Source organism: Colossoma macropomum, unplaced genomic scaffold, assembly GCF_904425465.1.
Source record: "Colossoma macropomum unplaced genomic scaffold, Colossoma_macropomum, whole genome shotgun sequence".
In the NCBI taxonomy this organism is placed as follows: Eukaryota; Metazoa; Chordata; class Actinopteri; order Characiformes; family Serrasalmidae; genus Colossoma; species Colossoma macropomum.
The window spans coordinates 50,685-62,040 of NW_023495792.1; the positions used below are offsets into that span (position 1 = coordinate 50,685).

The following is an 11,356-nucleotide window of genomic DNA, read 5'->3' on the forward strand; positions in this document are numbered from 1 at the left end:
TAAAGCTTAACTTTTGATATTTGCAATCAAGCTGAATAAACACCATCCCAATGTCATATTATAGCAAGACTTTCATCATCGCCCTCTAGTGGTCTGTTTCTATAATACACCCACTTTATTTATAACACACCCATGTTCATTTCTTTCTTTCTGTTTGACTGTATTTGAGGAAATCAAAATAATAAATTTAATAACTAACAAACAACAACGTTAACAACAACAACAACAACAACAACAAATGTCCTGGGAAAGAGCATCAAAACATAATCAGTGAAAGACAGTTTAGTTTATTTCTGTTTCTAGTTATGAGGAACAGAGTCATCCAGTTTAAGGGACTTTGTAAAATCTGTGAAACAAATGACCACTTACAATTTATAAATTCAAAATCCACTGAGAAACATGTAAATTAAGAAGTGAATAAGAAACAAATGACTTTTTATTAGTGATAACTAATGTGTACAGTGATAACTGTACAGTAAATTCAGTTTCAACCCCTTTAAATCTCAGGCTTATTACACACTAAGGCTTATTATTCAGTAACTACAGGTACTTCAAGGCAAACTGGTTGAGCTATTCTTAGGTTATAGAAGGGTGTAATAAAACTCATGGCTGTTTAAACAGAATACTAAGCCTCATACAACATCCTGAAACCGTAAGCTTTATATTGCTGTTTTGGTCATAAATCTCTTCCACATTGTATGTTGCTCTGCGGTTGGTTTAGCTTAATAAATGTGTGGGGTCTGATGAGCTGTGATGTCTGTTGGTTAATAATAATGATGCAGAGTACTGAAGCCAGTACTGAATGTGGAAACTGATCAGTGACAATGACTGATGCAGTCCTTTACATGTTTCCCTCAGTAACCATAGTAACCCAATATGCCTAAATAGTTTGAACCCAAAAAAACAGCCCAAGGCAAGATGAAATAAGTTTAAGAGTTTCAGGATGGTTATATAAGGCCCAACTACACTAAAAGTAAACCAAGTGTCATAAAACAAACCAGCATTTAACGTCCAGACACAGAAAATCGTTTAATCTTATACCATATCTTATAATAAACTGTTCGTAGTTTGTAGTTATGGAGATCACAGAGTAGGAATGAAGTGGTTTATTACAACACCATGACTAAAACTTTCTGTCCCAAAAGCAGGAGAATAGATACCAGCACAGTGCAATTCAACAGAACAGCAGCAAACAGAGACATGGAAAATATCACAATATAAAAACTCAAATATAAAACTAACCCTAAAAAAAATCAGATACAGGTTTTTCAAAATCAAAAGCTTATCAAGTCAAGCCCAGCACTGTTACCACCAAGATTCCCAAAATGTGACTGATGTGATGAAGACTGTAATAATTCTGATAAGTGATTAATGGAAAAAGGGAATTATCTGCTGATGTTTGTGTAATTTAAGTGCTCTTTAACTGATCTCTTCATATCCGCCCCATCATCCTCTCTCATTCAGCTGAAACTACAAATATAAAGCCATCATCAGTGTTCTGAAATAAGATGTAGTTCTATATTAGGGTTACATAGACAGAGCTTAGTACGCAGCACAGAAACAGCTTTCTGTAGGTTACAAACCACAGTGTAAAAAAAAGATTAGCTCTTTAATCAGCATGAGGACATCGGTCTTTAGGAGTTATTGGATGATGAGTCTCCATCAGAGGCTGTAAAACATCAAAATATTCAGTTAAACACTAAAATATTCATGATAATGTGGACTAAACAATAACAGTACATTAACAATTAGTGTTTAATACAACATAACTACCACTCAGGTCTACTTACGTGCATTGGGGTTTCCTGAAACAGGTCTGAAGCCTGAAACACAGATAATGGACATAGAATTATTATAGGAAGCATGACTCATAACATGTTTCCATTAAATAATAATTAATAATCAGAGGAAACATTGTGAGCTGAGAGTAGAACTGGCTTAGCATCACAGGATTCTCATTATCAGACGAATTCTAAACTACCTTCTAACTTGTGTGTTTAGGAATTAAATGGGTACAATATATTTAAGCTACAGAAAATGAAAGGACATGTTTTCTCAAATAACATAATGGCTGTAATTTGGTCAAAATTATGAGCCGACGGCGATTACAGTAGAACATCACAGCTGTACTGTTTTTTTGCTATATCACATGCCTATGGGTGTTCTATTGCTTTTACCCAACAGTTCTGTACAATAAAAAATTAAAGCAACCAAGTGCTGAAATTTTAACAATGTGCTTTAATATTGGCAGATCCTTCCCCCAAAAGTAGTGCACTATTGTGTTATGGATAGACATCATGCAGCTCACAGCCATACATCCACTGCACTGTGTGAACCCCTGCAGAGAAACGCACACACACACACACACACACACACACACACACACACACACACACACACACACACACACAGAGTACGGTTACAAAGTCAGGTCAGCATCTATCATAGAGCAGTAAATGTTGAGCACCATCTCCTTTTTCACAATCAAATCATGTCACTGCATTTTATCATTTATTCTATTCGAGCCGATGTATCACTTTATTGTACTTTTATGATTTTCTTATCATATTTTACTTTTTCATGACAGACATGACCCATCTTAATGTGGATGGGCAACTATCTGTCATATTCCCATTCATATTTTATGCTTTATAGACATTATGAATGTATGAATGTTTCATGTATAAACACAAAATTCTGCTCTTTACATGTCAAGATATGCTGTCATGGAGCCATCAAGTGTTGACCCTGAGATAAATGGGTATGTCCACCGTTAGGCTCTGCCTGCCAGCTGGGCAATAACTGAATATATACTCTAAACAACACTCACATGAGTCAAACATCATCAGTTATTAATATCAATCAAATAATATTTCACAACATTTTGAAGCGCAACTTCACGCAACACAAGACTTGAAGTGAGGACTCATTTTATTATGCAGACTCACTATTGAACAGTCATGATTCCTTCAAAATGTATTTGGACCTTAATTCACACAGCATCACAAAATATAGCATTAAAAAATCAAAATGGAGTCGCATAACCTGAGAAAGTGCAGTTCAACACCAACAACTGTAAAACGTCACAAGAGGGGGCTCACTAAAACCCTCTGACCTTGAGATCAAAGACCTTAGAGGACTTTTTTTGTTCACATTCTCCAGCTCTAGGAAGATCTTCTCAAAGGCGTAATTCAGTTTGTTGGTGTATCTTAGTTCCAGGGCACAGATAAGGACCATCAGGTAGGAACAAGCGTGTGCCACATTGGAAATAACAAGGAGGAACTCTGCTGCCTCAGTTGCTATTCCTGCTCTGGCTTTGCTGACCACAAAGATGTTAAAGACAAATTTAGTAGGGGCCTCTTGGACGGCTGCAGCATCTTTGTCATCAAAAACCCATGAAATACACTAGAGAGAATCTCTCCCTCTGCACCGTGTCCAAGAGCTAGGTACTGTATATTTGATCAAAAGGTATGAATATGATCTATAGTAGTTTAGCAAACAAAGCAATGGTCATACATAGAAAAGCAGACTGACTAGAAGGCTCAGTTAGGCTCTGTGTAACAAAGGCAATACTTCACAAAGTGCAAACAAACTGTAGGTTTGTATAGTGAGCTTAACAGGTGAGCTGAATCAGTAAACATGTGAAGTGGAAGTGGAGAGTCAGGTGAGTTAGATCTGGAGTCATGAGATCAGGGGTGTTCTGGGAAATGGAGTCCAAAGGCTGGGAAGTAGTAACAGCAGACCGGCAGGAAGCGTGACATCACCTCTGTTCTGACCAACAGAATTCAAATATTTAGGCTCTCTGAAAACAAATCAAGCAAAAATGGTTCAAACTGCCCCACCACAGTTTGAGAAATTCACATATTTATTTAATACACTATAAGATCAAAAGTATGTTGATACCTCTCTAAATTATTCAACTCGATCAGGTGGATAAAATTAAACATGCAGCCTTGCAGTCTCAACAGACAAACACTGGCAGTAGACACACAGTAGACACAACAGACAAACACTGGCTCGTACTGATGAACTCAGTGACTGTCATAGGAAGTCATAAGATGCCACCTTTGCCACAAGTTTGTGAAACCTCTTCCCTGCTAGATCTGCCCCTGTCAGCTGTAGTTAAGACTGACTGCTGTTCATGAGTGAATGAATGAGGTCACAAGAAAAGCTACAGCTAAAAACATCTTCAACCCTCACCATCCACAGTTTTTCATACGAGTGGGGTTGTGTGGGAGTTCTTATGAATGATAAGAATTCATATGATAAACAATGAGTTCTTGTTTAATAAATTGTGACAAAAAGTGAAGAATAATTCAGGAATATTTAATGGATTTATTAGATCCATGTAGTTTATTTAATAGATTTTTTCGCTGCAAACCAGAGACGAAATACATTTTACATGGCATCCAGCTGTCAGTACATGCCAAGATAACCAATAGCTGCTCGGACTTTACTAAGCTAACAGCAATAAATCACTGAAGAATGAAATGGTATTTAAAACATTACAAAATAATAAAAATAACAACAACAACAACAACAACAACAACCATAATAATAATAATAATAATAATAATAAATATGCATCATTCTGTAGTTGGTGATGTCCATTGAAAATGAATGTTGTTTTTAAAGACTGCTGCAAACAAAGTGTGTTTTTACCCTGTGTTCTCTCTTTTAACAGCACTGTGAACATCATCCCAGTAAAACCTTACCACTCTTTACACACTCATACACCTATATGCTGTACTGGTCCATCGTTTGGTAGCGTGAAACGTATGGATCTACCACTGCAGTGTGCGTTCCTGCTCTCTTGTGTGTCTTATTGAAGAACATACAGGGACCACGTCATCACGTCCTGCAACATTGCCAGAAATACATTAGAGATAACAAACCACTGCAGCGTGGAACACACTCCTCATTGTTCCACTCCACTGACCCTTACCAGAGCTCTCACTGCACATGAGCTTACATGAATCCAGTTGACTGTTTATTATCATTACTATTATTATTATTATGTAATTTATTGTATTATTGCTCTGCTGTTAAGTACAATCCTCAATTCTAAAAGGTTGGGTGGGACAGTATGTGAAGCGCAGACAGAAACAGAAAGCAGCCATTTGTAAATATTTAAGTAAAAATAGAACAAAGGCAAGATAATTGAGGTTTTATCTTATCAGCTTCTTTGTTTTGTGTATTTTACATTCATTCTGAAATTGATGCCTGCAACACATGGATCCAAAACATATTAAACACCACATTCATGAATTTTCCTTTTTATTTATTTATTTACTTAATTTATTTATGATAAACGTGTCATATGTCATACCCAGATTCACCAGCAGAGGTCCTCATCCCCTAACTTTTTACTGTTGTCATGACTACAGCTGAATCACACACACCCGTGCCTCATCAAGATCCCTACATAAGGCCCTCTCAGCGCAGCAAAGCATTGTTCCTGTAACAAATCTGGGCTGTTTCATTTTTAATCTGCTAATCTTGGTCCCCTGGTTTGTTATTGTTTGTTTTGGCCTTTTTGACTCTGGTTTTCCAACTTTGTTTTGGCTTTTTTTCACCTCTTTCCTGAGTTTGACTTTTTGGCTTTTTACAACTTTTTTTCTGTTGTTTGGGCCATTTATTTTGGTCAGTTTATCATGAAATTAACACACAATGTTAAAATTGAATTGTGGTCTAATGAGTCAACTTTTCAGATTTTTTGTGGACATAATGGACATCCTGTTCAGGCCAAATAAGGAAAGGACCATGAAGGTCTGTGATGGTATGGGGGGTTATTAGTGGGTAGCCTGCACATTATTAAGCACAAAAAATGACATCAAAGGCCCCATGTGGTTGCACAGTTTTTTGTATAACACAGTAAAAAACATGCTCCTGTTTTTGTTACGTATTGCAGGCATCAAATTTGGAATGAGCATATTTTAAAAAAACAACAAAGAAGTTTATAAGGTAAAACATCAAATATTGTGTTTTGTCCTTTTTTAATACAGTTCAAACAGAACTTACTAATCACTGCTTCTGTTTTTATTAATATTTGTATTTGGAATTGAGGTTTGTATTTTCAGCTTTAAACTCTGCTGTGCTTTAATAACATTGTACCTGCCAGTGAAACTACTTTGAACTGAATGAAGAAAACATGCTAAGAAAGAGCTGCAAATAAGACCTAAAGAAAAAAAAACTTACAGAACAGATTATATAGACCCATTAAATATGTTTAGTATTTCTAAACAAATGTGAAGAATTACCTCATTCTCCTGTTGTGCTTTGGAGCATTTTTGTGTGTCTGTGGTAAAAACAGTTACAAATTCAGTTGTATTCTTTGTATATTGTAATATTATTGTATGTCATAAAAAACTTACACACTATTTATTTACGACATTAGCATTCATTTACTTAGCACTAATTAACTTGTCATTAGTTAACATTAAAACATAAATGGCAGTATTTTACCATCTGAGGATCCTTTTGTTTTCTTCAGTATGATAAAGAGCAGGATTCCCAGTGTAATGAGTAGAACCACAATCATAACACTGAACACAATCAGCTCAGTGAGTGCAAAACGTCAATAAGAAAGACAGAGGATTCAAACAACACAGTAAAAAAGTCACCAACAGTAGTTGGCGTTCATATCACTAATGAAAGAGCTGAAGAGGAGTTTGTGAGTTCAGACCATGCCTTCAACATGGTGGTGGTAGTATGAGGAAGGACTGATTGAGAGAGGGGGGGACTCTGAGAACTTGGGCTGAAGTTCAGGGCAGCTTCTGCCTGTAGCTAGAAGGCCAGACCTCCTCATAGCTGTCGCAGGACTGATGTAGGACTGAGGAACAGGGAGGAGATGGGGTGGCAGTGGGGATTGTAAACACTTCATCACGGGAGCGGAATGTGAGGATGTGAGTTTATAGGGAATTAGATTGGAAGAAGGAGGGGGTTCAGCTATGCTCCTCCCCTCAAACTTTAGTTAAAACATAACTCAAATATTTCTTTAATATGGCAAAATATTTTCTGGAACATATTAATTTCTCTACACTGTAAATTTACAGAGGAAACACTACAGTAGTCTAATGTATTCCTTAATCACAGCAAACAGATTGCTGTAAAAATGGGAGATACAGGTTAAATTTCTTGCCAAAGTATTTAAAAATGTCAGATTTTATAATAATTGGCTGTAATTTGGGAGTATTTTGGGAAAGTGAGCGTTAATTTGTGCAGTCAGGAGGAGCTGTGTCTGAATAATGTAGCACTACTGAAGTGGAGCTTCCCAGCATGCTGTACAAATAAAAACTTGTATCTTCATTTTTTGAGATTTTTATTTTCCACATCTTTCCAGCTGTGCTTTACGTTGTGTGAAAATTCCTTGAATAATTGACCATATAAATGCCCCAAAATTGCTTGGAATAAAATTTCTTTGCTTTAACTTACATTGAAATAACAAACATTTTTGGTCTTTGCTGTAAATTTAGCATATTGAAGATTTTTCTTGGGACAGCGATCATATACACAACTAATAAAACTGTATTTATCATCACAAATAACATTTTTATAACTATCTTCATCAAAATATCAAAATAATTCATCTGAATACTGTAATGAGCATGATTGTAGCAGGTCAACAAGCAGTATTACTTTGTGTCAGTGAAACAAGAGCGGCACCATCTTTTCACTTTGAATATGATTTGTGTTATTTAGGTGGTTTATGTGCCTTTACTGTTGGTGTGTTAACCCCTTAATAACATTATTTACTTTCTCTTAAAACTGAGAGTATCCTGTCTTTGTCCTCAGCCTGGATCTGTTCTAGATCAGCTCCCCAGCTCAGCTACTCCTCCTTTAGGTAAAGAGTTCCTGCTGTGATACTGCAGTAGCTTTAGTTCCCCTACATTTACTCAGTTTTGTTCCTTACTGTGCAGTTATAGAGATGTACTCAAAAACAGGCGTATAGTCATAGTTTTTTAGCCATTCGCTCATGAACATTCAAATAAAAGCCACCACCACTGATGAAAAGGCTATATGTATTGAAATAGCGAACTTTGACTTCATTACAGCAACTAAAAACAACACTTTTGTGTATAAACAGTGACATCAGACATGATTCAGTCATTTGTTATATACTGATCAGGCATAACATTCTGACCACCTCCTTGTTTCTACGCTCATTGTCCATTTTATCAGCTCCTCTTACTATATAGGTGCACTTTGTAGTTCTACAGTTACAGACTGTAGTCCATCTGTTTCTCTGCATACTTTGTTAGCCCCCTTTTACCCTGTTCTTCAGTGGTCAGGACCCCCATGGACCCTCACAGAGCAGGTACTATTTGGGTGGTGTATCATTCTCAGCACTGCAGTAACACTGATGTGGTGGAGTTTTTAAACACCTCAGTGTCGCTGCTGGACTGAGAATAGTCCACCAACCAAAAATATCCAGCCAACAGCGTCCTGTGGGCAGCGTCCTGTGACCACTGATGAAGGACTAGAGGATGACCAACACAAACTGTGCAGCAGCAGATGAGCTGTCGTCTCTGACTTTACATCTACAGGGTGGACTGACGAGGTAGGAGTGTCTAATAGAGTGGACAGTGAGTGGACACAGTGTTTAAAAACTCCAGCAGCTCTGCTGTGCCTGATCCACTCATACCAGCACAACACACACTAACACACCACCACCACGTCAGTGTCACTGCAGTGCTGAGAATGATCCACCACCCAAATAGTACCTGCTCTGTGAGGGTCCATGGGGGTCCTGACCACTGAAGAACATGGTAAAAGGGGGCTAACAAAGTATCAGAGAAACAGATGGACTACAGTCTGTAACTGTAGAACTACAAAGTGCACCTATATAGTAAGTGGAGCTGATAAAATGGAGAATGAGTGTAGAAACAAAGAGGTGGTCATACTGTTATGCCAGATCGGTGTTTTTTGATTCCATAATATTCTGAGCTTTTAGGAATCTAAGGTTAGTGCTGGTGAAGACAGCTGGGTCTGGAGTGTTACACAATAGCAATAATATTCTAAGCTTTTAGGAAACTAATGTTGATGTTAGTATTGTGCAATTGCAAGTACACAACACGACTCAAACTCTTATACATGTGATCTCTGTTCTCAGGTTCTTGTGAGAACACAAAGTCAGTTCCTCTCTTTCTTGGTATTGGGAGCATAAACAGGAAGTTAAAAGACAAAAAGCAAATGAGTTTCTCTTGGATGGGTGGGGCTGAATAAGGTGAGTAAGTAGAATAGTGTGTGCTGGAGGAGTCCTTTGTAAAATAACAGATACATGAATACCTTATTTGCTCATTTGGTGGTTTTAATTTGTCTCTGAAAAGTAGGTGCAGCTGGGAAATTGCTTTTATTGTATTTTTGCAGTAGTTCCCAACCTGGTTCTGCATATATTTATATATACTTTACAGGGATTTATCTGCTCTAATAGAACAACTTAATACTAGTAAGAAAAGCTCATAAGAGCAGGATAAACACTTAAATTTGAGAACTGGAGCCTCTAAGATTTGGATTGAAAACTACTGTATTTTTTATTTGCACTTTATCAACTGTGTATAGTTTTGTCTTGTATGAATGCATTTAGATTCTCTATGTACATGTTTATCACTCTGCTTTCTACTACTATTGCACTTTTTTGTAGGCCATTCTCAATTTGAACATCTTCTAAATGATTAAACCTGAATGTAGATGTGTTTGTGATCATATCCATAGATTTTTAATGGTCAAATGTTTTATTAAGTAGTTGACTGCTTGACATGTTTGTATTTAACCATGTCAGGTACAAAGTACATTTATAGATCTTTTTAATTGAAACGTTTGAATTTACCTTTCACTTGCAAGTATGTTGCGTTGCTGAAGATCATGTGGTTGTGCTGCAGGAAGCTGCAGTAATAGAGTCCTGAATCAGAGTGATTTGCTGCAGTTATTATGAGAGAGGAGTTCTTGCCTTCCACTGTCATCACCATTTGCTCATATTCATTAAAGAAATAGCAAGAAACTGATGGATCAAATAATTTATATTGTTTGCATGCAACAAGAACTGGCACAGAACCGTTTGTTTGCTTGAACCAGAACAGGTAACCTGAGCTAGTCAGACTGTGCTGACAGCAGAGAGTGACATCATCACCAGGATCTGCTTCTACAGTTAAACCAGCCTGAGAGCTCAAACACACTGACAGAACACCTGAAACACAGAACACAGACCTGACTTATAACACGTTACAGATGTCTGTAATGCATTAGCAGTAAATGTACAACACTTTTCTGAGACTTGCTAGAAGTATCTGAACATTTTGAGTTTTCTATTTGTTTTGGGAAAGACAAACAATGGAACAAAAACTAATGATATATAGTGTTAAGCCTCATGCCTGAGACATTTTATGATGTTTTATGACAGTTCGGAGATAAAGTTTTGGCCTAAAACATATTTTTTTAAATCCATTCATAGTGCAGAGGTACATGCAGGCCTTTTAAGATTTTCCACTGTTTTCTCATCATCAACATTCCATATAAACTCAGAAGACTCGTGTAGGTTCACTGGTGGTTTTGGATAGTAAATAAAATGTCTATATTTGTGTTGTAGTCATGGCGACCCCTGGTTCCTATCACCACCACTGTAAAGACATCTGAACCATTTCACACCAAACCACTCTGAATGACTCTGTTTGCATCTCAAACACTGCATACAATTTTAACAATTGGTGAAATTTCACTTCACCTATGTAGAAATCAGAGACTTTCACTGTGAACTTTTATTGTAATACCAGCAATGTGACCTATATCTAATAAGACACTCACTATTATTGTAGTTCTATTCAACTTTTGTGAATTAGTACTGCAGAAAATGATAGTAATACTTACCCATGACGCAGAGTAACAGAAGCTTAATTTGAAACCCAACCATTGCTGCATTTGTCCAGAAGTAAAAAGGAAATGTCTCTATATAGAATCTATATTCATCTATATCTGCTATATCTCTGTGTAGGAGGCGTGGTGTGTATAGCGAGTGTTTATGTTCTGGTGCTGTCCTCCTCCTTACAGCTCCAGATCTTTAACATTAGCAGCTAGCTCATTTAGTTAACTGCCTAAGAAGAACTAAATACATCTGAAGTTAGAAGCAGTGATGGTGTGGTCTGATGGCTATTATATATACAAATACTAAAAGTGGATTACACAACCATTTCTGCACTACACTGAAACCTGAGGACTGCACAAATGTTGGTCTACATTCTGTTAGTCCTAGTTAATATCTGTTTTTATTCACTACCATTGTTCTCCCCCCATGTTGATCACTGTTTAGGCCGTGATATCCATAAAAATGCACATTTTGTGGGTCATTTGCTGTCTTGCTATA

At 37.0% G+C, this 11,356-nt stretch overlaps 1 protein-coding gene across 1 annotated transcript; it reads right to left on the bottom strand.

Moving 5' to 3' along the window:
• Window positions 1-1,609: 1,609 nt before the first annotated feature.
• Window positions 1,610-10,967, bottom strand: LOC118803033. Its single transcript, XM_036563527.1, has 7 exons — window positions 10,864-10,967; window positions 9,830-10,186; window positions 6,115-6,136; window positions 5,542-5,619; window positions 3,154-3,319; window positions 1,791-1,823; window positions 1,610-1,669 (listed from the first exon to the last, which is right to left on the bottom strand). Exons 1-7 carry the CDS (start codon window positions 10,904-10,906, stop codon window positions 1,610-1,612), a joined length of 759 nt encoding a protein of 252 aa, XP_036419420.1. The 5' UTR covers window positions 10,907-10,967.
• Window positions 10,968-11,356: the final 389 nt, after the last annotated feature.